This window comes from Aphanomyces invadans (genome assembly GCF_000520115.1).
Source record: "Aphanomyces invadans strain NJM9701 unplaced genomic scaffold supercont1.10, whole genome shotgun sequence".
Classification (NCBI taxonomy): domain Eukaryota; phylum Oomycota; class Saprolegniomycetes; order Saprolegniales; family Verrucalvaceae; genus Aphanomyces; species Aphanomyces invadans.
Genome location: NW_008580155.1, coordinates 873,285 through 897,839, shown reverse-complemented (window position 1 = coordinate 897,839; position 24,555 = coordinate 873,285). Strand labels below are relative to the sequence as shown.

The following is a 24,555-nucleotide window of genomic DNA, read 5'->3' as shown; positions in this document are numbered from 1 at the left end:
TTTTCCCCACCGTGTTCGAGTTCCCACCACCAACGTGAAGCGATACCATGGGCAACGGCAGGAAACCGCAGCGCAACAACAAGCGTAAGGCTGCCGACGCGGGCGACGATGTATCGTCGCCGTCCAAGGAAGATGAATGTAAAGTGATTGTGATGAACTTTGGCGCGTGGAAGACCAAGAAAGATTTGGAGATTGTGTTGTCTGAGCACAACCACGTGTACAAGGCGATCCAGAAGCTGAACAAGAGCTCGTTCGGGTTCATTGTGTATGAATCCAAGGAAGAGCGAGACACCGCTCTCGACGTTCTTTCCAAGATCGATTGGATGAACAGTGAAAAACTCGAGGTCAAACCCGCGTTGGCAAAGCGCAGCCTGAAGCCAATGCGCGTCGACCCATCGGACGACTCGAGCACCGCGGCCAAAACCGTCATGGATGCTGTGACCCCATGGCGAAATGTTCCGTACGCCGAACAGCTAGAGCGCAAAGACGACGCGATGAAGAAGGTGTTGGTGCGTATCGTGCGACAAACGCGCAAGGAGTACATGGACAAACAGAAGCGCGTCTCGGAGGAGCGCAAGCGCCTGCGCAAGTTGCAAGGGGTTGCTACGCTCGACGAGGTTGTAGGAGGTCCATCCGAAGTGATTGTGCCCTCCTGGCTCGACAGCACGGGGTCGCTGTACCTCCTCACCCCATCTGGTCTGTATGCGCAAAGCCTTCAGAGCGAAGACGCACCGTGGGTGTTCCAGGCCAAGGCCGACGGCTTCAATGGGCTCATCTCGTTTGCGTCCGACTTGATTGCAACCAACACAGATGGCCTTTTGTACACCTTCGACACGGACGCTCGTACCTGGTCGCAGTACTCAGCCGCACCCGCCGTCACGTCGGTCACTGCGATGGCGTCGTTTCGAGGGCATTTGGTGTGTGCCACTTCCGACGGACAAGTATGTTTGCATGCGATGCGTAGGTGGTTGCTGACGATTCATCCCACTAGATCTTGAAACGTGTGGTGGATGGCCAACGTGCCGATGCAACATGGGTGCCGCTTGCGTCGCTGGACGTAGCAGCCACCGCAATCACAGTGCACCAGAGTTTCTTCTACGCGACTCTGGCGGACGGCACGTGGAAGCGCGCGCCGTTGACGGCGGATGCAACAGAAGCGCTTGTGTTTGACACGTGCCCTTTTTCGCACGCCAACGTGACTGGAATGACGTCCCACGACGCCAAGTTGATTGTGGTCCTGCAGGAATTCCCATCGGCGCGGACGGAAATTGTTTTTTTGAACGATGATGGCATCACCCGCGCCAAGAAAGAGATTCTGCTTGAGAACAGCGCGCAGACGGGGGCCGTCGTAGGGTTTGCGTCCCACAAGGGTATTTTCTCTCCTGCAGTCCTCACGTGTTTGGTATAACGACGACGTGGACGTCGTGATGTAGGCTTGTGCTGCTCGATGAAACCAATCACACCGTCGCCCGCGCTGGAAGGATATCGCAACAAGTGCGAATTCAGCTGCGGGTACGACGCGGACCGCAAGCCCATTGTCGGTTTTCGGTTTGGGACGTACAAGGATGGCCTCGTGTCCGTCGGGGGCCCCGATGACTGCGTCAATGTGCCGGCTTCCATGAAGGCCATGGTCAAAACATTCCAAGTACGAGCACATTTCCACACACTCGAGCGGGTGTGTCGGTGATGCCGGGTGATTGTAGGAGTTTCTGAATCAATCCGAGCTGCCCGTATATGACGTAACGACCCACGAAGGCGTGTGGCGCCTCCTCACCATCCGGGCGAGCGTCCACACGAAGGAGGTGATGGTGTGTGTCCAAGCCAACCCGTCGAGCCTGGACGAAACGACCTGGGAAGCCGCAAAGTCGAACGTTGTGGCTGCGATGACGTCGAAGCATGCGATCGCGTCGTTCTTTGTGCAAGAGTACACGGGGGTGTCTGCCCCCGAAGAGGACCATCCCGTGGTCCACGTGTACGGCAAGACGCAAATCGAAGAGGAGCTGCTTGGTCTGCGCTTCCGCATCTCGGCCAACGCTTTCTTCCAAGTCAACACGCCCGGCGCTGAAGCTCTCTACTCTCTCGTCCGTGAATACGCTGCAGCCGACGACAAGACCCAAGTGTACGACGTGTGTTGCGGGACTGGAACGATCGGGCTCTGTCTGGCAGCCGATGCCGGCAAAATCGTCGGGATCGAGTTGTGCAAAGCCGCGACTGATGATGCTGCCGCCAACGCCACGATCAACGGCATTTCGAACGCTACCTTTGTCAACGCAAAAGCTGAAGACGTGATGAAGGAGGTCCTCCGCAAGCCGCGAGAAGGCAACGACCTTCGCTTGGAACGCGCGGTCGCTGTCGTCGATCCACCCCGAGCGGGTCTCCACATCAAAGTCCTTCGCGCCCTCCGTGCCTTCAGGCCTGTCACACGCATCGTTTACGTGAGCTGCAACCCCACCGGGTCGCTCGTCGAGGTACACTGCTGACCCTGTCCACGTCGCCTGCGATATTCACTGAGTCGTGTTTAGAATGCAGCTACGTTGTGCGGTCCCGAGACGAGCAACTTGAAGGGAGCTGCCTTCAAGCCCGTGGCCGCGGCCCCCGTCGACATGTTTCCTCACACGGAGCACTGCGAAATGATCATTGTATTTGAACGACAATCGAATTAGAGTTATAATGCGACCAATGGCAACGTGATGTACGATACATGGACCGTCCAACTTGACAGAGGATAGACTTCGACGACGTCAGCGCGCTTCCTTGGGCAAGCAACTAGCAAGTGGGCACGCAACAGGCCCACGTGGTTGCCTCGTTTAACGAGCAAAGCCTGTGGTAGCGAGTACTTGAGAAGCGACGACGACTGGCCAGTGCTAGACACGAGAAGTTGATGACGAAACATATTCCGTCAAGGCGCGTGGATATACCGAAGACTGGTTAGCACGAGCTCAAACACAACCAGAGGTTGCATCGCAAGTGTATTCTCGCCACATGTACCATTGGTATCCAACGAGTAGATGACGGGGTAGTTTAGAAATAGCCCCGCCACGGCGGTGTGCGATGGGGTCCCAACGGCAGGTAGGGCGATTGTTGGTCGAGACTGCTCAGTCAGAGTTCGAACTACCAACTGCAGGAAGTGCATGATCACAGTTGAATCCGACAGCCTCTATGGCAGCGATGAGCTTTACTGGGGTGGCGTATAGCCAAGTACATGAGGAACCTCGTCGACGTGCGTCTTGTTGACGTCAACGACGTAGAGGTTGGTGAAGCCGTATGCAATGTCGACGAGTTTGGCTTGGACGAAATGCACGCGATGCACAAAGAACATGTTGTCGTCGACCGACATGGCAACGACATGTTCAAATGCTGGAAATTCCTACACCGCGAAATCAGCACGATGTCGTAATGACCTAGTCAACTACGTTTGTCAATGCGGCCAACACAGTCTCGGCCATCGACGAGGTCATGTGCATGCAATCGATCAAGCATGAACGACGGATGCCGCACGCTACATAGTACAGGTCGGTCCCGAGGACCAGGCCTTGCTTGACTGACCAAAGTCGTCTTTTGGTCTTGCACATGCCAACCTGCGAGGAAGGTACACGTCAGGGGTACCCATCGTTTTGACCAGGGGTGCTGGGGACCTGGTTGACCACGTCAACCACATTGCTGACTGATTTGGAGAAGTCCCAGCGACGGGATCGCTCCGACCATTGTACACTCATCAGACTTCTCCATAATTTGCACGCACATGCACAGAGCTGCTTCTCTGATGGCGTCAGATACACTGCCACGTCGGCCAACGCGTGCGCTCGCAGCCATGCCATGTCATGCCTCATGGAATTGAATGCATGCATTTGGTTGGTGCAATTTCACACGCAGAGTGACCAATCACAGTCGACGACGCTTCGGGATTAGAGCAGCATTTTGATCACGCAACGGGAGGAACTTCCGTCGCGAACTGGAAGCGCCTGGCACGTTCGATATGGCCGTGGCGGCGTAGGGACGAAAAGAAGAAGCGACTGGGGGGGCCACGGTGGTCCGCGCGCACATCCCTCACTTTCAATTCGTCCACCAAACCCAAAGCACCTTCCATTCATGACCCGAACTGCCCCACACGTCGCTTCGTCCAAGGCCGCATGCCCCTTTGCCAACGTGGACCTGGCTCTTGGAATCGATGACCCGACCGATTATGTGGTCGCATGCCCTTTCCACTCCCATGCAGCCGCCCCGATAGCGTCAATCACAACGCCTGTTGACCTCGTCGTTCGCAATAGTACTTTCATCACCACCGATACTAGCGCTTCCCTTCTCCGTGACATTGGAGGAGGTGACAAGATACGAGAGTGTTGTACGCGGTTTTACGCCCATGCGTTCTTGGACTCGCAGTTGAAGCCATTCTTCTTCGAAGACGATGGAGCGACGGCCCACGGCCACCGCCTCGCCAATTGGATCATTGAGAAAATGGGCGGCGAAGGGAAGCCGTGGACTGACAGTGGCCGTCTCGGCATGCGTCAACGCAGCCACAGCAAGGCGTGGAATTGTGTAAAGCGTCACGAAAGCGTACGAGGCGATCATTTTAACTTGGTGGACGCACGGACATGGATGCGAATCCACTTTTGGGCCGCGAGGGAGTGTCGTTTACACCGTCACGAAGCGTTCTGGCGCTGGTACATTCGGTTTCTGCAGCATTTCATTGCCGTGTACGAGCGACGAGCGGTGCCATATGCAAACGATGACGCGAATTGGTCCAAGAAACAGTCCAACCTCGACGCCTACATTCAATCCAACCACACAATGCTAGACTTGCATGGCTAAACAAAACGATGAAGATCCGTGTGCACCCGTCGTTGCGACTTGAACCAGTCGCCACCCTGATACGATTCACACACCTGGTGCATCATGTCATTTCTCACAACGACATCGAAGTTTAGCGTCAGAGTTCGTGCTTGTCCTCTAAGCTCATGTGCAGTTTCATTTCCCCAAGATTGATGCAGTGTGTCAAGGTCTGAATTCAAAAGTTTTGAATAGCCTCCGAAATCTAATGAGTACTCCCGAGTTTGGTCGCAGATTCCCTGCCGTGGTAAGCGCCGCCCTCGAGGATGACCTGCCCCAAGGGAGATCGGTGGTCGTCGTTGCTATATATATGTTAATACACTCGACTAGTTCTATCAATGCCGCTAACTCCCCTGCTGTTCGACTTCATCATGGACTCGACGACTCGCTTGGGCCAATTCCACCACTTGGCACTGCTCTGAGTGTATTGTGTGTACGGGCGAGATCGGATGCCTGCAATGTGGGAAGAATCTCTAGCCAAATTCGAAATCGACGATGGCCGCGGGCTTGTGTACATGTAACTCGAGTCGACGTCGAAGCCGTCCATGGGGTCGATGCACGCCATGACGACGGTCGCGTCTTCATCCCAGCACGACTGGACTGACCAGTGGATCACGTTGAACGAGATGGCCGCACCAAGGCCGAGTTCGATCCCGATGTCTCGTGCGAGCTTGGCCACGAGTTGCAGGAACGGATGGGCAAACTTCAGCCCGGCGCCACGGTGGTCGTACAGCGTTGTGGTGAGGAAGATGCGGTGGCCAAGGCGAGCAGCGTGGCGATAGTTGGGCATGTTGCGCGCCAGTTTGCCATAGGACAAGTGGTGTCGCAACCCCGTGCCTTCAACTTCAGGCGCGACGAACGCGGTGCTCAAGTATGTGACAATGTCTTTGCCGGACTCAATGCGAGGCAGGCGCTGGCCAAGTGCCGCGGGTTGGAACGACTTGGACGGCACGTGGAAATAGCCTTGGGCGACAGCGCCAGTTTCATGGAGCCTTGTGCGATCCCACAGAAAGACCGGGCATCCAATGTGCATGAGCAGCTCGGTGGTGTGCTTCGTCCGGTACACTGTCATGTGGCGAACGGTGCCAACGACACTCGCCACCAAATCCGTCGACGACGCGGTGGTAGGCTTGGACGTTTCGGCAACAGCTAAAACGGCGTCGTCTTCTGTACAAAATGACGCCGTTTTGCCCCGCAGGCGAATGGCAACAGCGAATTCACCAGCTTCCGCCCACTCGTTGAGCTCTTCCATGCTCAACGGGGTAGCCGCATTCGCTTCAAAGTCCCACAGTTTGAGGATGGACGCTCGCAGGACCTGCAGCTGGGCGGGGGTGACTTCATGGAGGATGTAGTTGTATCCGTCGGCGGTCGCTGCCTTGGATAGCAAGTCAAGGGGCATGTTGTCGGCGACCAAACGAATTGTAGAATGTGCAACACTTGTCGATCTCAGTGAAGGCGCTATTGGGTTCATGCGCGTCAATGGCAAGTGGTTCTCTGATTGGCCAAAGGTCGATTAAATTCCTATTTGGGTGATTGGATTGGATATTATTCGTGACAACTTGTACGTTGTAGCTCGCTGCCTAAATAGAGACGGCACCGCAGGTTTGGGTAGTGTAATTTATGTTGCACGGCCAGGAGGGGGCGTGCGTGTTGTGACAGAGTGTGCAATGGGCACCGTCGATTCGTTGCATACGAGAGAAGTGGCGGTGCCGAGGTCTCGAACAGAGTCGAGCAAAGCGGTGGACGTCCCATCCAGAATACTACTGGCGTGTGGCACACCCAGTTGTTGCTTGACTGTCGCAAGCTCTAGCGCATGGAGCGGTCCGTGCTGGTTGAATCTAGACAAGTTCCTCCGGAACTGAGACAGATCGTCGAAGTATGGTAGAACGTTCGATTCTGTTGGTTTTGAGGCGTAATATTCTGCCAACGGACGAGATTCGATGGCAATGGCTCCACCGACATGTCGTTTTTGACGAGCCATCCACGCTGAGAGAATGTACCGCACTCATGGCACGTGCACTCGACCTGAAACATCGCGTCCAAGCCGGCAGATGACGTCCTGACGAGCCGAATGCTTCGTTCGAATGTTCCGCGTCGAGGCATCTCATACAAGTCTGCGGAGGGCGATCGATGGACGACTCGACCATCAGCGACGAGTGCAGGTTGGTCTGGCAAGAGATGCCAGTCTGCGCTCTCCATCCCTCTGGCTGAGCGGCACTGCTTTTACAAATCTCCTGATCTCTAGACACACTATCGAGTTCCCAAAACAACATGCACATATGCACAAATATCCCTCATCGTCCTAACAAAGGTTATCTTCATTCTGATTGATTGTTGTTTTCAGAGTAATCCGATAGAAATGATCATAGGGATAGATATCACACAATCGCACTCCCATCTCCACGTTCTCCTTCTCGCTAGTCGTCAAATTCAACACTGACGATCTTGGCCATAGGGCCGTGCTTTCCGGACTGGCCATTCAATTTGTGTCGACCCCTACCCCTCCATCAGGTATCCGGATGCTTTGGATGAATACATACACTAATTCCCGGGAACAGTTGATCGGGGGGAGGACAGGCAGTCACGTTTCACTGGTAACACTATTTGAAGAAAACGTTTCGCCAGGCGTTACCTCGGTGGGTAGTGCACGATGCCACCGCTTGGGGGCAAGCCACAAATGCGTGCTGCATGACGAGAGCGATAACGTTGTCCAGTCTCCACGGCTGAAGCAAGCATGCTTGCGTTGACACAGTTCCGCTGGGGACACCGCGTAGGGGCGGTCGGCATCTCTAACCCGTGCGCCACGATGGAACGACATGATGTCTGCCAACCAAACTCCACGATTTGAATTTGCCGCTGCAGCGAGAAATTCACGGGTGGTGCTAAGAATAGCAGGGAGTTTCGCGAAAACCAGGTTCATCCCCTTTCCGCGTACACCGGGCCGACCACGCCCTGATTGTCGGTGGAATATCGGGGGATGAGCCACAGACTGTCCCAGAATGCGCGGCACACGAAGGAGCTTTTGCAAGAACTTGAGCGCGACAAAGAGCTCGACGTGCTGCGAGTGTACTTAACCAAATACAACTTATTTCCTCGAAAACGGGACCCCAAAACGGCGCCAATCCGGGCCGAAGAACTTCGTGACCTGGTCAAGCACTGGAAACTCCACCGCCAGCGAAACTTTTGGAAAACTCACGCGACCAAAGAAGAACTCGTCCGGACGCTGTACAAGTACATCAATACCAAAGTTCTCCCGTCCGAACGAATCGGCGACAAAAGCGTCGGCGTAGCGGCGACCTTGTCCAGCCCCACGTCGACATCCAGTCCCGCGACACCCATCGTGCCCGAGAGACCAAAGACACCCGTACCTGAAAGCCCAGCAAAGAAACCACTCGTCGACAGGAGGCTATCGAACCGCAAGCTACACCTGGCAATATCATCGTCCAAATCGCCTAGTCGCCGGGGGGCGTTCCTCTTGGAGTCGTACTTGGGCGACTTGTTTGGCCAGCGTGGAGACTACGAAGATGGCATGATTTACCTCTCGCGGCTTGGCAACGTCGACGTCAGTACGTTGATACAGTCGCGTCAAGCAGAGATGCAGCCTTGACGGAAACCTTTCTAGCGTCTAGGGCCGACAATGGAGATAGAGACACTGGGGACGAAAAAAGCACACCCAAGTCGAGGCAAACCGTGTTCTCGACGCCAGCGTCCCCAACAGCATCCGCCGCGGCTGCAAACAACATGTCGGAGCCGTCGACTGTGGTCGAGCGCATGGACGAAGACTCATCGACGCGGGAAGTTCGCATGAAACAAGAATGCGCGTCCAGCTTGTACCAAGTACGTACTCCATGTGCCACAGATCGCGAAGTCAAGACTTCCGGGATCAACACACGGTGTGTCATATAGCTGTCGCTGCATGTCGGCCATGAAGCTGGAATCGTCCAGGAAGGGTGCGTCCCGGCCCTCGTGCGACTCAGTATGTTCGACGACTATGACGTCAAGAAGTACGCCGCTGCCGCGACCGTCAACTTGACGTGCAATGCCGCTCTGTGTCCGCGCATGCTGGACGATGGCCTCTTGGTGGGCCTCATGGAGTTCTCCAAAGTGCAGCAAGAGGACATTCGCCGCAACGCTGCGATCGGGATGTGCCGGATATCGTACGACCGACCGGGGCAGCAGCGGCTGCTCCATGAAGGCAGTGTGCCTGCGATGATTTCGATGCTCAACAGCTCCGACAACGAGACGAAAGAAGCTTGCATCAAAGCGATCGTGAATATCGCGGGATTCTCTGGTGAGGGTGGTTCCGTTTCCGCAGCCGATTCACCCGATTATTGCGTGGGACGTAGGCTCGGTCATCTCTGAGTCTGTCGTGTACACAATGGTGAAGATGGCCGGCCCTCGGCGACAAGACGGATCGTGTCTGCGATTCATGGGGGAGACGATTTGCAACCTGTCCCTGTTGTCAGGTCCCCGCGTGAAGGTAGGCAGTCCATCGGACTCAAGTCGTTCGTGTGACTCCAACGTCCGTAGGCGGTCGAAGACGGTGTGCTTGAGCCGCTGTCACTCATCGGCCACCACGCAACGGACGTCGAGATTCTTCAGCTGGCAGGGACAGCGCTGTGCAACTTTTCGACTGTCGAAGCAAACCACCCACACATGAGCCAGCCCCGCGTGCTCAAATGCCTCGAGGTTCTCTTGGACGTTCCCGATGTGTCCATTCGAGAGCTCGGTGCGGTCACGGTCGCGAATCTGACGTGCAGCCCCGAATCGCTCAAGGCAATGATTCAAAGCAACATAGCTCTCAAGCTGATTCAAATTGGGTACACGACCAACGAAGTCATCCAAGAAAACGTGTCGCTAGCGCTGTCGAACCTGGCCATGAGCGAGGAAGACAAGGAACTATTCTTGACCCGCAGCGGCGTAGTCATGATGCTCCTGCAATTCCTCAAGTCTGGCAGTGCTGGCACACAGGAAAATGCCGTGTGCACACTGTGCAGCCTCATGACCCACGAAAGCTCTCGCAGCGAACTCATGCAATGCGATATGATCGGTGTGCTTCTCAAACTCGCGTCGTCACCGCTCCCCAAAACGCGGGAGCTAGCCGCCATGTCCATGCTCAACTTCTCCGCCCACACGGACTTGAGCCCGTACCTCCTCGCCCCCGATACGCTCAAGTCGCTGATTGCGCTCCTCGTGGGCGACACCGACGCCAACGACACGAACCACATGAAAGACACTACGGTGACCCTCACCCGCATCCAAGACTACTGCCTCAGCTGCATCTACAACCTGTCGTTCTATTCCGCGAGCCGCGCCGCCCTCGTTGCCGAAGGCTGCGTCAGCGTCCTCAGTCACGTCTTTCGCAAACCTTCCCGCGTGATCGACCAAAACAAACGCGTGGTCGCGACCGTGTGCAACTTAACGTTTTGCGTGGATGCGCAGGCCCGCATCGTCGCCGACGACGGTCTCCGCCTCGTGAAGCGACTCACGGCGCACTGCGCGATCAAAGAAGTGCTCATGTGTGCGTCAACTATTCTATGCAACGTTGCGACCGTCGCGATCGAGTTGCCGAATTCGCCCGTCCTGTCGATGCTGATCGACCTGTCCCACACCGCCCACAACGACATCTCGCTCAACTGTGCGATTGCGTTCAACAAGCTCGCCGACAACCCAGGGTATGCGGACGCGCTGTCGAGATGCCCGGAGCTGGCGCCGTCGCTGACCATGATGATGCGGTCGGGAGTGGAAGAGGTCCAGATTCATTGCGCCGCCGCCCTGTGTGGCCTCGCCAGCGACCGAACGTCGAAGCTGCACCGAACCATGTGGAAGGACAGCGCGATCAGTGACTTCATCGTGAACTCGCTGCTGCGTATCAACAGCGACTCGACCAAAGAAATCTGCGCCCGAGTCCTCTTCAACGTCCTCACGCACAACGATGGCCGCGCCGGGTTTATCAAAGATGGCGTGCTGTACGCCCTCGTCAAACTTGCCCGCCTCGACAGCGTTGAAATCCGCACGCTGTGTGTTACAGCTCTGTACAACTTGAGCTGCGACGAATCGATGGTGCCGGTGCTCATGGACATCAACGTGGCGCAAGTGATTTCCAAGATGTGCGAGAGCGACACCAACACGGAAGCCAACCGCCAGCGCCTCGCGTCGTGCCTCACAAACATTGCGCTTTGCCCAGGAAACGAGACAAAGCTCATCGAGGGTGGCGTGCTAGGCGCGATTGTGCTCCTATGCGACCACGGCGACCTGCACTGCCTGCGGTATTCAGCGTCCGTGTTATGCTCGATTTCGAATGTGGCCGACTGCTGCGGTGCCATGGCGTCGCTCGCAATCGTCGAGCTACTGCTGAAAATGATCAACTCGAAGGACGGCACACAGTGCATCTTTGCCCTCAACGCACTCTGCAACATGTCGTGCATCCCCACGAATCACGACAAGATCGAAGAGGCCGACGCGATATGCTCGGTTCTGCGCGTTCTGGACGAGGCCGAAGAGGAATCGATCTTGCTCACGTGCACCAAAATCATTTGCAACCTCTCGTTCGACCCCAAGCGCCATGCGCACATTCTCAAGTACCGGTTTGTCCGCACCATGGTCAAGGTGTTCAGCCAAGAGATTGTGTATCCGTCGGTGGCGGACGTCGCGGCCCGCATCTTGGCCACACTTAGCGACAACTCCAACGACATAACTGCCCTCGTCAACGACGGCGCAGTCCAAGTCCTTCGCGTTGCATCGCAGCACGGATCGTCTTCTGCAATATCGAACTGCATCGTGTCACTGTGTCGACTGTCGCGTGGTGGCCATAGCGGCATGCGCATTTTGGAGGACGGACTGTTTGACATCGTCGCGACGGCCGTCCCGCTCGACTACCCCCCGCAAGTTGGTCCTCGCCTGACTGCCACCACGTCCGAGCGATGTTCCATGATCCTGCGCACACTATCGACCTACTTGATGTGCATTTCGTCCATGGTCGCCGACCGCCGAATTGTCCCGATTGTGTCTGCTCTTGCGTTTCACGGAGACAAGGACACATGCACGAACTGCGTCATGCTTCTCCATAACATCACGGCAGCGCGCAACCGATCGTTTCATAAAGAAGCACGGCTTTCTGGCGTCATCCCGCTCCTCATCAAGCTGTCCAAAATCGGCCCCCCGGACGTGCGCCTTGTTTGTTCGGTTTCCCTCGCCCACCTGAATTCCGACCTCACCGACGCAGAGCGCGATGCCCAAGACGAGTTTGAAAAAGGGTTAGTTGCGACGCTCATCTCCATGCTCGACATGGATGCATCCATGATGCACACGGTGGAAAAAGCCGCGTCGGCGCTGCCGCCCCCGCTCGTCCTGCCGCCAAAGACTGCGCACGAATGGGAGTTTCTCCATGGAATTCAAAGCTCTCGAGTCCTCCAGCAGATCCCCATCGTATGGGCGACACAGTGCGCCACGATCGACGAAAGTCGATTTTGCCCCGCCGACCCGAGCGAGTACTTGACGATGCTTCCTGCATGCAATGCAAACCGAACCCCAACCATCAAGGACACATTGTTTGGCAAGTTTTGCGTTCTAAAAGTGTCTCCGGACAAGTGCTACATAAAGCCCGCCCCGCGCAACTCGCCCATGTCCCCCACGACGGTGCTGCGGCATCTCAGCTCGTCGTCAATCAACTTCCCCATGGTGGCCACGGTAGCGTCCCCGCCCACCTCGACCAAAACACCACTACAGCCAGGCATGTCGTCCGCTTCATCTATTTCCACTTCGAAAAATGAAGAAGCGGTGCGCCAAGGATCGGGGGCATCCGTCCGTGCTGCAAAGCCAGCGACCCCGAAGAAGTCCAAGCCATCCATTCACCGCTTGGGCTCCCAATCGAGCTCAGGAAAAGTCATGACGACACCAGCGCTGCCCGAGTCCTCGCAGAATGTCCACGTGTTGCCGCAAATACTCTAAGTTATTTGTAAGAGTTCATACAGCTCCTTTGGCCTAGGTGATGGACTCGTGGAGAATTGTGACGTGGGGCGGAAGGGTTGGAAGGGAACGTATGTCAAGGTGTAGATTGCCGCGAAGGTCAACGTGTTCAAGATGTGGTAGCTGCGCCAGCACGGGCGGCACACTTGACAGGTTATTGTGGGAGAGGTCGAGGAGACGAATCAACAGCAGCTTTTCAAGGCCATCGAGAGCCGAGTCGACAAGGTGATTGTGCGACAGGTCCAGCTCTTCCAGTTGCGGAAGTTCCGAGAACAGAGATGGTGGCAGCGCATGCAACCGGTTGTTGCTCACGTTGAGGGTTTGCAACTGCGGCAGCTTCTCCAGAACGATGCTGAAGCGACAGATGCATGCCTCGCCGACACGTTCGCACATGAGGTTTCGACACAAGAGGTCTTCGGACTTTTGAAGGACTAGGCTACGCACAGCTCCCATGTGCGTAGCGGCTTCTCGGACGCTGCGGGCGATCATGCTGAAGGCGACGACAAGGAGGCAGCGGCGTTCTTCCGCTTTTGGTACAACTGCCTCAGCTTCTCTGTGATTGGTGGAGCAATGGGTTTGGAATGGAGGCTTGGGATTGGTGAAAAATCAGACTGTTTTGTCCAATGAAGCGCTGGCTTCAAAGTTGAAGTGGCATGGCCAAACCCGCGTGCTTTGGACCGCAGATCTTGTGCGCGAGCGGGCGGATTTGAGTCGACTTGGCAGTGCACCGCCCCTGTGCAGTCTACCTGGGGGCTCGAAGTGCCTTTCGATCTACTCAAACCGTGGCTAGTTTGCGCCTGCAACTGCACACAAGTTCAAAATGACGTGATGCGAGCCCATGACAACTTGCCTTTTCCTGCAAGTACGCAATCGTTTGCTCTTGGATGGCGCTTGCTGCGGTTTGAGATGCTGTCAATGTTTCCAGCTCTTTGCACCGCTGCGCCAAAGTTACGAAATTCCATGGATTCGTAAAAGGGCAAGTATTTGAGAGCAAGAACACGAGATGTGTACCTGTCGAAGCTGCGCGTGGCTCGTTCGAAGACGTGCGTGCCGGGTTTGGAGGTGTCCGAGGGCCTCTTGAAGCTGGTGGTAGCAATCGTCGATTAGACCTGCAGCATGACGTGGTCGTGAGCTTACTTCAGACACCGCTCGCTTGTCTTGACGAGCGGAGACAGAGGTATTGTGTGAGGAGGACGCCGACCGGTTTGTCCGAGGAGCTCGGACGTGGCACGTGGTGGCGCAGTGCTGTTTCCAAATCTTGAGTTCATCAGTCTACAAACGATTCACTCCCACTCCGACGTATTCTCAAGTAGAGTCGTGACAGCGACGAATGCGTACAGTGTCTTTCAATTGTCGCCGCAAAGCGTCTACTTCGTCAAGGTGATGCGAAGATGGCGTGATGGAACTGGACAAAGCACGAGGTCCTCGTGGTACATCTGGAGTGTCAAAGCCCTTCCTGGCCCGTCAAGGTTACCAAACATAGGACTGGCAACCAGGTGCACCTGTTTTTCCGATTGGACTTCGTCATCGGCGGAGTAACTTCGTCGGCGGCATCCACACAAATCCATGGTCGGCGCGTCGTCAAACTGTGAAGGTGGGGTGTGCCAGCATTCGCCTCGTCTTCCCGCAAGATGCCCAGCAAGAACGGGTCTCTCGTGCGAAGTTGGGTGGGTTCGCGTTCCGGTCTACCAAGAGGCTGCTCCCATCCCGAGTTGAGCAGCGCAACGAGGTCGTCGCCTTCGTCCGACTCCATGTGCCGCTTGCACCTTAACTCCGCGTCGCCCAATCACGTGGCGTCGTGCGTCCTGATTGGCGGATTTCGATAGGGTGGATCCGCTTCCACCGACATGGTCGATGGAAGCATCGGAAGTGGATGGATCGAAGAGTCGACGAGGGCCTTGCTTGGTGGCGCACGGGGAGCTTCATGCATGACGCAAAGTTTGTTGTTGTTGCAGGTTGCTCGATCGTACCAATGCGCGGCGGGGCATTGTACGCTTGGTTTTCCACGCGACGACGTTGCCACTGGCACGATGGTAACGTACAAGCTGTCGATTGTGCAAGCCAGTTAGCTGTGCGGCGGACGGCGAGACGAGGTAAATGATCCGAACGATTCGTGGACGCATCTAGACATCGGAAGCGGGGTTTGCGATCACGCGACGAGATCGGCAATGTACAGATAGTTAGCTTAAATTTTAGGCAATACACTATCGTGGTCGTGAACCACGTTCGCCTTGCTATCTCCAGCCCGCAGATGCTTCACCGAGCCATTCTTGGCGAGCGAGATTTTCCTGGAAGACGCCTTGAGCGCATGCCCCCCCTTGACACTCCGACCGCTCGAGTTATGCTTGTGAGCTGTCTTCGAGGGCTTGCGCACCCCCAACTCGTCGTCGACATCGCCGCCGCCGCTTGGTGTGTGTGGGCTATGATGATGGCGTCGACCGGGGGTGTTGGGGGTTCGAGTCGTTCCGGCAGGGGACTTTGGAGGAGTCGTCATGAGCTCATCCAGTTCGTCTGTTTCGTGCACTGGGTCGGTTGAAACTGGCGCATGCGTCGGCTCTTCCACGACCGTGTCCACGATGTTGAGAATCGCGTCCATGCTCATGAGGGTGCGAGGAAGCGGCAACTTCATGCGACACTTCTCCGAGCTGACTTGCAAGATTTGGAACGCTCCAACCAAGTCTTCTTTGACGCTTAGGTGGAAAGCAAGGTGTTTCTGCGGCAGCATGTCCAAAAAGTGCGACGGCGCTTTTGGCACAAGCGTCGACTCGTCAATGTGGGCACTCTGAATCTGCCACGACACGGGGATTTGCGTCAACACCCTCGTCGCATTGGAACCTTGGAGAAAGTCGGTTCGAAGGCGGCTGATCACGAGAAGCGGGGGCATGGCAGTCGCCACTTTTTCCGCGCGCAGCATCGTGGGAGGGTCCATCTCGAGCATCGAGATCATCGTGCGAACGAGCCCCTTGTGGTACTCCTCGAGCTCGTGCCGGTCGGCTTCGGACAATTCACTGTTGATGTGGGCAAGGGCGACAGCGCAAATCTGGAGCTCGTCCGTGGTGCACACATTGGCGAGCTTGATGAGAAGGGGAATGACGCCGGAACGACGCACTTGGCGCTGAAATTCACGGCTCCGCGCAGCCGTGATGTTGTGCAAGAGCATGATGATGTTCTTGGACGTTTCCTTGTCGCCGTCTTTTGTAAGCGCAATTGCGAGCGGCATGAGCCGCGGGTCGGCCACCATCTCGGGAATGCACACGGCAAACGTCGACAGCGTCCGCAGGATCATCGAGCAGCGCTCCGTGAGGTCCGAGCCGAGTTTCCGATGTGTCTTTGGATCGTTCGAGAGCGGGATCGCAGCATTCAAGATGTCGAAGAGGCCATCTTGAATGACTTTGCATCCGCTGAGATGGCCCCGCGCGAGCCGAGCAAGGCAGATCACGCACTGCACGACGGTTGTGGCCTTGTCGCCGTCCCGCGACGCCATGTGCATCACTTCGACCGCCCCTCCCGCGACGAGGTGTTCGATCACGGATGCGTCTTCGCTCAATGTGGCCAAGATGCGAGCGTTAACGTCGGCGACGCTCTGGAACCATGTCTTCTTCAGCGCTTGAAGGAGCACCGGCACGTAGTTATGCTTGAGAATCGTCGCGTGGTGTTTCGGGTGAAATGAAAGGTTGCACAGAATTTTCGAGCATGTGAGCATGATGTCTTCTTCTTCGGCTTCGCCCAAGACTCGGATGATGGAGCAGATGGCTTCGGCCTCCTCGATCTTGTCGTGGAGCGCAGCAACACACGAAATGTTGCACAGCGCGTGGAGGGCAAAGAGGCATTGGTAGCTGTCGCGGGAGTTGGTCATTTTCAGGAGGAGCTCGAGGGCGGGAATCCCAGCCATGGCGTCACAATTGGCCGGCTGCGTCGCGAGCGAACACAGCACCGACGCGCTGTACCGCATGCATTCGACGTCGCCGTGGTCGCACAACAGCAGCACCGCTGTGAGTCCGCCGTTCTCCATCAGTTTGAGTTCGTGACCTGGCTGCAACGCAATGTTGGACAAGCATGCAGCGAGGCGTCTGCGATTGTCGACTTGGTTGAACTCGCCTTCGCACATCTTGGCGATCACATGCGCGACGTTGATGTCCATGAGGACTGGCACCATCGACGCGTCGCAGCTCAAGTTGTACAGCGCGGTGACGCACAGCGACCGGATCTCGACGCTGTCGAGGCGGGCGAGTTTGACGAGAGCGTATAGCACACCGTCCTTGATCATGTGCATCCGGCAGTCTTCGTGAGTTAGGACGTTGAAGAGGACGCGGGCGCACACTTCCTTGGTCGAGTCGCTGTTGATGCGAAGGAGCGAGTTCACGATGAAGTCGGTGATCGTGCCTTCCTTCCACATGTGGCGGTTGCCCTTTTGGCCGCGTTCGCAAGCAAGGCCGCACAACGCGGCAGCGCAGTGGATTTGTACTTCTTCGATTCCGGACCGCATCATCACTGTGAGCGTGGGGGGGAGATCGAGGACCTTGGCCAGGTTTTCTCGAAGGGTCGCCGTCGACGCGAGTTTCGAAAACGATATCGCACACACAAACGCAATGTCGGCATGAGGGGTGTGCGACAACTCGATGAGTTGGTTCACAACCACCGGGCCGGACGTCTGGAGCGCCGGAATCGCCATGTTGCACAGAGTCGTGGCAATGCACAACACAAGCTCCTTTGTTGTCGCGCTGGACGAGAGCCGCTTCAGCAGCTTGAGCGCGTCGTCGTCGAGCATGGCCGTGATCAAGGTCGAGTACGTACAAAACGACATGTTGCACAGCACGGCGGCTGCCCGCAAATTCGCGTCGGCGTTCTTGGAAGGTTTTCGGAAGACTTGATGGAGAGTTGCGACTGCATGCGACGAAATCAAGACCTCTGCGCTGCCAGGGTAGAACGACATGTTGTAAAGGCAGTTGAGGCAAAATTCCTGCGTCATCGACAGCGTGACCTCCGACGTGTCGACGGATGGCTTGAGGTGGCCCCCGGGGGTGCTCGGGGCCGCAGGGGGCGACAGAAGGTGTTTGAGGGCATCGATCGTTGTCGGAGCCAGGAGGTAGGGGCTCATGTCGGCAAAGCAAGACAGGTTAAACAGCGCCACCGCACACAGTTCTCGAGTCGCAGGGCTGACTGCCAGGGCGACGACGACTTTTATCACGTCGTGCTGAACAAGCTGGGCGCGAGAGAGGTCGTCGGCCATGAGCGCGCAAAGCAACACGACAGTGTGCCGCTTTGTGGTCGCGCTACTGGATTCGAGGAAGTAAATTAGGAGGAGCACGACGCCATTCTGGGTCAAGAGAAGGCGGTGAGCTTGATTGCTCAAGCCGATGCTGAGCAATGCGGCCGAGATGTTTTCTTGCAGCGCGGCCGTGGCGCTGTAGCCCGACTGGATGAGCCGAAGGGGCAGGTTGAACGCCTCCCCGACCGACGCCACGAGCTTTGGGATGAACTCGGCCGTGCACGCGATGTTGGACACGGCGGTCGACGCCATTTCTTTGATCGATTCGTCGTCCACGCCCAAGAGACTGTCCAGTGTATGCAAGATGCTCGGGTTCACCATGTGCTGGTGATTGGTCTCGAGACCGGAAAAGTTGCTCAGCGCTATCGCCATCATGCGCTTCAAGTCGACGTCTGCATTGTCCCGATTGATGTCAAATATGGGCAAGAGAATGCCGTCGTCCGCCGCCTAGACGCCAAGCTCGGTCAATTCGAAAAACGGGCATCAAGACCGCGCCAACCTTGGCGCGAGGGCCCGACAGCAATGACATATCGCAAATGGTTTCCACAATGAAGCGGTCGTACGCCGGGTCCTTCTTGGCCGCGATGCGCGTCACCGTGTGCGTGACAGACTCGGACACGACGGACCCTGCCGCCACGTCAGCGAGGCAGAGTCGTCTCGACCCGTACCTGAAAACGACGAGATGTTGACGAGGGTCTTGACACATGCTTCCTTGGTTTCAAAATCCGTGTTGTTGAGCATGGAAATCAGCGCCGGGACACTCCCTTCCTGGATCAACTTGTGTTGTCCCTGTCGGTCGTACGAGATGCGGCAAATGCCGATGGCAGCATTGCGTCGAATGTCTTCCTGCTGCACTTTGGCGAGTTCCATAAGCCCACTCAGCACACCCTCCTCGATCAAGCGACCAGTGAGCGAACTGTCCACGGACACGTTTACAATCGTGGCAGAGCAGTATTTCTTGACATCCAAGTCGTCAAAGGTACACATGCGAACGATGGCGGGAATGCATCCTTCTCGGACAATGGCAGCTTCGTGACCAGGCTCTAACGTCAGCTACAGCCACAAACGTTGAATCCACGAGTCGCAAGATAGGGCCATGCACGTACCTGATACAAACTGCAAGCACACTCTGTCATCAGACGCTTCTCTCGTCGAGTTGAGTCTTCGTCAAGAATGTTCAATTGCGGCGACAACACTGAGTCCTTTGTGGTCGAGTCGTCGCCACCATCCTGGACGAGGCTTTGAAAAGATAGGTCTGTTTCCGGCGGGGCCAAGCGTGAGACATAAATCATGCCGCTGTCATAGTCCCCGCGCTGGGCAAATAGATCGCCGCCATACGTCCCCAGCGCATTCAGTTTGCTTGGGCTGACCTTGGACAACAATCCATTGTAAGGTTCGGACCCGGTCGTGAATCGTGACGTGCGGCGAATCTTTGACGGACTATCCATTGCCATGCCTCCACTCTGTGGACGGGCGGGGGATTGAGGGGCCATGGGTACCATATTTGCCGGTGGCGTCGTCGGTGTAGCTGATTCTGGAATCAGCGGCGTCTTTTCGTTCGGCAGGACTTTGGTCGTAATATGTTTGTACAGCATGCGCACAAGATCTTCTTTCGTCGTGTGATTTTTCCAAAAGTTGCGCTGTCGATGGAGCTTCCAAAACTTGACCAGGTCGCGCAACTCTTCGCTGCGAATAGGGGCCGACTTGGGGTCCCGTTGCCTTGGAAACAAGTCAAACCGAGCAAGGAAGATACGGATCACGTCCAGCTCTTTGTCCCGCTCAAGATCTTCCAGGAGTTCTTGCGTGTGCCGCGCCGCTTGAGACAAGCGGTGGCTCATGGTGTCGCCAGGCCAAGCCACAACTACGCCGTTCCATCCTCTTCTGTGAAACCAACACCTATTTATAGATGCGTTACGTCATGGGTCCAAAATGGGCAGCCAATGGGGGCCTCTGAGGCCAAATATGTAACATACTTAAATCAAAATATGTACGACACATATAACATACAAAATAATCTGTGCAATAGCAGACCAGTTCATCTTACAACATTAATGCTTGCTTAACTTTGCTTAATTTATACTCTTACACAAAGTGCAAGGTCGGTGGGCTGAGGGACCGCCGCCATGACGAGCATGTAGCCACAAAGAGAGATGGCGCTGCGATCGTTCAGGAAAGACACGTTGCAAGGTACTATAGCTCCAATTCGCGCATGCCCATGGCCATGCTGAGTGTAGACAATTGGTACGAGGAGCGGTCGGGGGCTCTCCAGGGGGTGCTGCCCTTTGACGGAAAGGTATGGCGCGAATGGGGCTGGATCAACTTTGCCACGACTTCCTTCTAGAACGATTACTGCACGACCAACGAGCACGACTTTGTGAACCCGAGCGACCTGAAAGTTCGAAACGAGCTCCACAAAAACGTGGTGCGCGCGTCGTCGTCCTAGCTGGCATGCAGTGTGTGATGCAAGCCCATGCGCAGGACCTACGCATGATTCGCCGAGACAACTTTGAACAAGCCGTGAAATCCCGACCGCTGCGAGATCGACCAGAGAGTGGATTTGGAGCTGTTTTACCGTCGAGAGATCCAAATGTGGACAACAGATATCTCGAAACAAGTAACCAAGTGACATTTGGAACGATGGTACCGACGAGCACCTTGACTGTGCCCAGCCACCAACAAGGAGTCGCGGGGGGGGCTGGAGGTGCGCGCGTTGAACGTGGCAAGGCAGCGTCCGGAGCGTCCGGTGAAGTCATCAAGGTGAATTCTGACCCTCAGAAAGACACACGAGCACAAAGGTCGTGGATGTACTCGAAGGACCCGATCTTCGATGCGAAACGCGCAATTCCCGAAGCGGCAAACCAGGTCGTGGCCAAGCCAGCGCACTTTCGCCGTCAAGCAACAAGTGTGACCACCGTCAATACAAAGAAGGGTGGAATCTTCTCGGACGACTAATCCCAATGCATTCGTTGATGCGTCTTGTCCATGGGCTTGTACCAATAGGGAAGTCTTGCAGGTCGGTACGACGTGCCACACACACATACAACTTGACTTGGCATTCGACCACGTGCAACGTGTATAGCTTCCTCTTGGGGATCGACGTGAGCAATTGAATCACGGCGACTCGATTCCATCGAGTTGTCTCGATCGCTCGTACATAAACTCATTCAAAGGACTCATATCCTTGCATCGTTCCCGCTCGCTTGCTTCTGCCCCACCACGTTCGTCTACGAGTAGTTTGTGCCTTGCCAACTCGTGCGCGCCCGCAAGTGGACTTGCCTTGTGCGCTGCACGTTGATACTTTATTGAAAGGTGCAAACTGCTCGCGAAACTTAATTGAATCAAATTTCGGAACTTTGCCTGCGATTGGCTCGTTTCCGGGTCAGGAGTTGTTGCCATCGCATTGGATTCCATTTCTCGGCGCATGTCAAGCAACTCGAGCACGAGCAGTGGATCCGCCGAATGGTGCTCACCAGAGCTGCTTGAGGGCCTGACCATCAACGCCACAGCCAACAGTACCACGTGTGGAACCGCCGACACGATTGCCGTCGACTCGAATGCCCAACAGTCCATCAACTTGTGGACCGAAGGATGCAACGCGACATCTCCTGCGACGGCAATGCCGTGTCGGCTCGAAGCGTGCACACGTCTACAGGACTCTATTCGAAGGCTACCGCTCAACGTGTCGAGCTGCATGCTCGTGAACGGCACAAGATTGATCGACTACCGATGGTACTTTGCTCCCCATGTGTCACCGTCACCGTCGCCTGCTTCCACATCGCCCGATATCACGTTACCACGAGTCGACAGTAAGGTCACGATTTCGACTGAAGTTCCATCCAGCGCCGCTCAAGCATACCCATTCACGACAAGTGAACGAGAATCGTCTGTGGAGATCACGTCCCCCGTGTCAAAACTGACGTGGTTCTCGGCCAACAGCGTCTGGATTGCGGCGAGCATCGTGGGTGCCATGACGCTCTTTGTTCTCGTAATTCTATTTATCCATCGGCGGCGGCACCACAGCGCCACAAAACCCCCGCCACCAACCGACTTTTCAGTCTACTATCCCGTTGCCAACAGTCCCGTACCGTCGGACGCCGTCGCCAAGAAGCGAAAGTTTCCGGTACCGTCGACGCCAGACCAAATCGAGCTTGACGCGACGATGATGAAGCTTGGCGTTACCCGCATTGACCATCGCGAAGTCATTCGAGAACAGTTGCTTGGTGCAGGCGCATTTGGCGAAGTCTGGCTCGCGACGTATCGAGGCCGGCAAGTCGCTGTCAAGACTGCGCTCTTAGGTTTCCAAAATCGCCACATCCCTCAGTACCGATTGAGTGATATCCAGCACCTCATCGACGAAATCAGCCTCATGTCGATGTTCAAGTCTCCGTATGTTGTCGAGTTTGTGGGAGCGTCGTGGAAGCGCGTCGGCGACCTCGCCTGCGTCATGGAGTACATGAATCAAGGCGACCTGCGGGACAAGCTCGAATCGACGACTCGTGCAACGTTTTCGTGGACTGACAAGGTGCAGTGCATGCTGAGCATCGTCGAAGGCCTCGTGTATGTGCATTCGTTCGACATTATCCACCGAGACCTCAAGTCGCGAAACGTGCTGCTCGATTCCACACATGGCACGAAGCTGACTGACTTTGGGATCGCGCGAGAAGACACCCAAGACACGATGACGATGGGCGTCGGAACGTACCGATGGATGGCTCCGGAGCTGCTGCAGGACAGCCACTACACCGTCGCCGCCGACATGTACTCATTCGGTACGAGCCCGCTTGACCGACGCATGATCACAGTCGTATCGCTTTAGGCGTGCTCGTGTCCGAGCTCGACACTCATTGCATTCCGTATTCGGACCAGACCAACGTCAAGGGTCGCCCACTCGCCGACACCACCATCATGGCCCAAGTGATGTTGGGAACGGTGAAGCCGACGTTTTCCGTCGAGAGCCCAACGTGGGTGCGAGACCTCGGGATGCAATGCCTATCCCACGACGCTGCGGCGAGGCCCACGGCGATACAGGTGTCGATGATTCTCCGACAACAAATGAAGCTCCTAGTTATTTAAAGTCACAAACGGTCCTGGTTACATCGTGAGGAGGAACAAGTTGCTGCCACAGCGCTGCAAACTCGTCGCTTGTATTCGACGGCAAGTGAGCGACGACCCGCATGCCTGACGTTGGATCTGCATACAGCTGAAACAAGTACGGAAACGCGCCATACGGACTCTCGAGCTGATCTACAGCACAGCGCAAATCTGCCAAAGCGGAAGGAACGTCTGGAAGTAGTGGCAATGAACAAAAGTTGTAGCAAGACAGGTTGGTCACATACGTCACGCCCGCAGTCGAGTCGGCTGGCTCGTTCCAAAAGATGCGAGTCCATGGGGTGGCGTAGATTGTGGCCAAGTCCGCGACGACGTGGAATTTGGACGACTCGACGGCTTCACGACAAAGATGGGCAAGACGGGTCGTGGAGGACGTGGCCGCAGGGGCGGCGGGGGAGTCGGACGCTACAATCGAGTACACCATGTTGCCCGTTACGTGAGGAGGCAGATGCAACACACGGCGAAAGTTGAGTAGCATGCGCAAGTGCGACGGTCGGTTCACTCGGGTTGAAAGGGATGACGTGATTCGCCAAATCAGAGCAGACACGGCGTCGTTGGTGCTGATGCGATGCAGGTGCCATGCCGACGACGCCGTCGCTTTGAGATGACGGAGTTGCGTTGACGAGAGGCGATATACACTCGACCGCACGACGCGTGCGCCTTTTGCGACAGCTTGATAGGCTTTGGGAGTGGACGACACAAAGAGCCACTTGGACGGGGCGGCCAAGCGCAATGGATGGTTGCAAATGGCTGGATAGATCCAATCGTGTGGTCCCTGAAACCACGAGGGTGCATCTTGTCGGCGACGTTTGCAAGTCGTCGAGTGCGCAGAGTAGTTGGATATGGCGGCCGCCCAGCACGAGAGGAACTCAAAGCAGGACGCGCCGTCGGCAATTGCATGTGCAAATTCTGCGCACACAATCGTGCCTCCACCATGCAAATGCACGACAGACACATGCAGCAGTGGCGTCGCCTCGCGAATGAGGCAGCGCACGTCGCGATGACCTGCGTTGGGAGACGTTGGAGAGCGAAAACAGTGGCTGACGATGCGTTCCCGCGCTGCCCAATTGGACGATGTCGGGGACACCACGATATCGTGCAGTGCCAACGGGCTTGTTCCTTCCGAGAACATGGCTCCACTCGTTTCGGAGTCCACTCGTACGCTAAAGCGAGACGCCACTGCATGAGACGTAGAAGGCGATGTCCAATGCATCCGGCCGGCAAAGATGGGATGATACGACAGCGCGGTGGCCAGGGATGATCGGAGGATGGCCGCGTCATGCACAGACGCGGCATAGACCAAAGTGATGGGTAGCCATCGTCCGGCTGAAAGGAGCTCCAGCGGTCCTAGCCGCAGTACCAACGATACCAAGGGCGGTTCC

The 24,555-nt window shown here is 56.2% G+C and overlaps 10 protein-coding genes across 10 annotated transcripts; 5 read left to right on the top strand and 5 right to left on the bottom strand.

Annotated features, from left to right (window-relative positions):
- Positions 1 to 4: 4 nt before the first annotated feature.
- Positions 5 to 2,845, top strand: H310_05949 (23S rRNA (uracil-5-)-methyltransferase RumA). Its single transcript, XM_008870819.1, has 5 exons — positions 5 to 941; positions 992 to 1,370; positions 1,434 to 1,645; positions 1,704 to 2,468; positions 2,523 to 2,845. The coding sequence occupies exons 1-5, from the start codon at positions 48 to 50 to the stop codon at positions 2,661 to 2,663; spliced, it is 2,391 nt and encodes a 796-aa protein (XP_008869041.1). The 5' UTR covers positions 5 to 47; the 3' UTR covers positions 2,664 to 2,845.
- On the bottom strand, positions 2,638 to 3,651 carry H310_05948 (hypothetical protein). Its single transcript, XM_008870818.1, has 5 exons — positions 3,636 to 3,651; positions 3,414 to 3,578; positions 3,203 to 3,367; positions 2,919 to 3,157; positions 2,638 to 2,864 (listed from the first exon to the last, which is right to left on the bottom strand). Exons 2-5 carry the CDS (start codon positions 3,570 to 3,572, stop codon positions 2,666 to 2,668), a joined length of 762 nt encoding a protein of 253 aa, XP_008869040.1. The 5' UTR covers positions 3,573 to 3,578; positions 3,636 to 3,651; the 3' UTR covers positions 2,638 to 2,665.
- Positions 3,652 to 3,897: 246 nt separating this feature from the next.
- Positions 3,898 to 5,164, top strand: H310_05947 (hypothetical protein). Its single transcript, XM_008870817.1, has one exon. The coding sequence runs from the start codon at positions 4,090 to 4,092 to the stop codon at positions 4,807 to 4,809; it is 720 nt and encodes a 239-aa protein (XP_008869039.1). The 5' UTR covers positions 3,898 to 4,089; the 3' UTR covers positions 4,810 to 5,164.
- H310_05946 (hypothetical protein) lies at positions 3,904 to 6,243 on the bottom strand. The gene has a single exon (XM_008870816.1). The coding sequence runs from the start codon at positions 6,224 to 6,226 to the stop codon at positions 5,141 to 5,143; it is 1,086 nt and encodes a 361-aa protein (XP_008869038.1). The 5' UTR covers positions 6,227 to 6,243; the 3' UTR covers positions 3,904 to 5,140.
- A 1,488-nt stretch (positions 6,244 to 7,731) lies between these two features.
- H310_05945 (hypothetical protein) lies at positions 7,732 to 13,392 on the top strand. Its single transcript, XM_008870815.1, has 5 exons — positions 7,732 to 8,393; positions 8,450 to 8,664; positions 8,734 to 9,118; positions 9,174 to 9,307; positions 9,358 to 13,392. Exons 1-5 carry the CDS (start codon positions 7,805 to 7,807, stop codon positions 12,775 to 12,777), a joined length of 4,743 nt encoding a protein of 1,580 aa, XP_008869037.1. The 5' UTR covers positions 7,732 to 7,804; the 3' UTR covers positions 12,778 to 13,392.
- H310_05944 (hypothetical protein) lies at positions 12,739 to 14,573 on the bottom strand. The gene is made up of 6 exons (XM_008870814.1): positions 14,298 to 14,573; positions 14,134 to 14,251; positions 13,933 to 14,067; positions 13,807 to 13,878; positions 13,646 to 13,732; positions 12,739 to 13,598 (listed from the first exon to the last, which is right to left on the bottom strand). The coding sequence occupies exons 1-6, from the start codon at positions 14,546 to 14,548 to the stop codon at positions 13,281 to 13,283; spliced, it is 981 nt and encodes a 326-aa protein (XP_008869036.1). The 5' UTR covers positions 14,549 to 14,573; the 3' UTR covers positions 12,739 to 13,280.
- A 356-nt stretch (positions 14,574 to 14,929) lies between these two features.
- Positions 14,930 to 19,920, bottom strand: H310_05943 (hypothetical protein). Its single transcript, XM_008870813.1, has 4 exons — positions 19,171 to 19,920; positions 18,733 to 19,117; positions 18,564 to 18,691; positions 14,930 to 18,511 (listed from the first exon to the last, which is right to left on the bottom strand). Exons 1-4 carry the CDS (start codon positions 19,900 to 19,902, stop codon positions 14,981 to 14,983), a joined length of 4,776 nt encoding a protein of 1,591 aa, XP_008869035.1. The 5' UTR covers positions 19,903 to 19,920; the 3' UTR covers positions 14,930 to 14,980.
- A 283-nt stretch (positions 19,921 to 20,203) lies between these two features.
- Positions 20,204 to 21,077, top strand: H310_05942 (hypothetical protein). The gene is made up of 4 exons (XM_008870812.1): positions 20,204 to 20,251; positions 20,299 to 20,357; positions 20,406 to 20,486; positions 20,543 to 21,077. Exons 1-4 carry the CDS (start codon positions 20,215 to 20,217, stop codon positions 21,014 to 21,016), a joined length of 651 nt encoding a protein of 216 aa, XP_008869034.1. The 5' UTR covers positions 20,204 to 20,214; the 3' UTR covers positions 21,017 to 21,077.
- Positions 21,078 to 21,469: 392 nt separating this feature from the next.
- H310_05941 (TKL protein kinase) lies at positions 21,470 to 23,252 on the top strand. Its single transcript, XM_008870811.1, has 2 exons — positions 21,470 to 22,833; positions 22,881 to 23,252. Exons 1-2 carry the CDS (start codon positions 21,486 to 21,488, stop codon positions 23,135 to 23,137), a joined length of 1,605 nt encoding a protein of 534 aa, XP_008869033.1. The 5' UTR covers positions 21,470 to 21,485; the 3' UTR covers positions 23,138 to 23,252.
- Positions 23,156 to 24,386, bottom strand: H310_05940 (hypothetical protein; the record flags this gene model as incomplete). The annotated part of the gene is made up of 2 exons (XM_008870810.1): positions 23,156 to 23,191; positions 23,235 to 24,386. 2 exons carry the CDS (start codon positions 24,384 to 24,386, stop codon positions 23,156 to 23,158), a joined length of 1,188 nt encoding a protein of 395 aa, XP_008869032.1.
- Between the last annotated feature and the right edge of the window lie 169 nt (positions 24,387 to 24,555).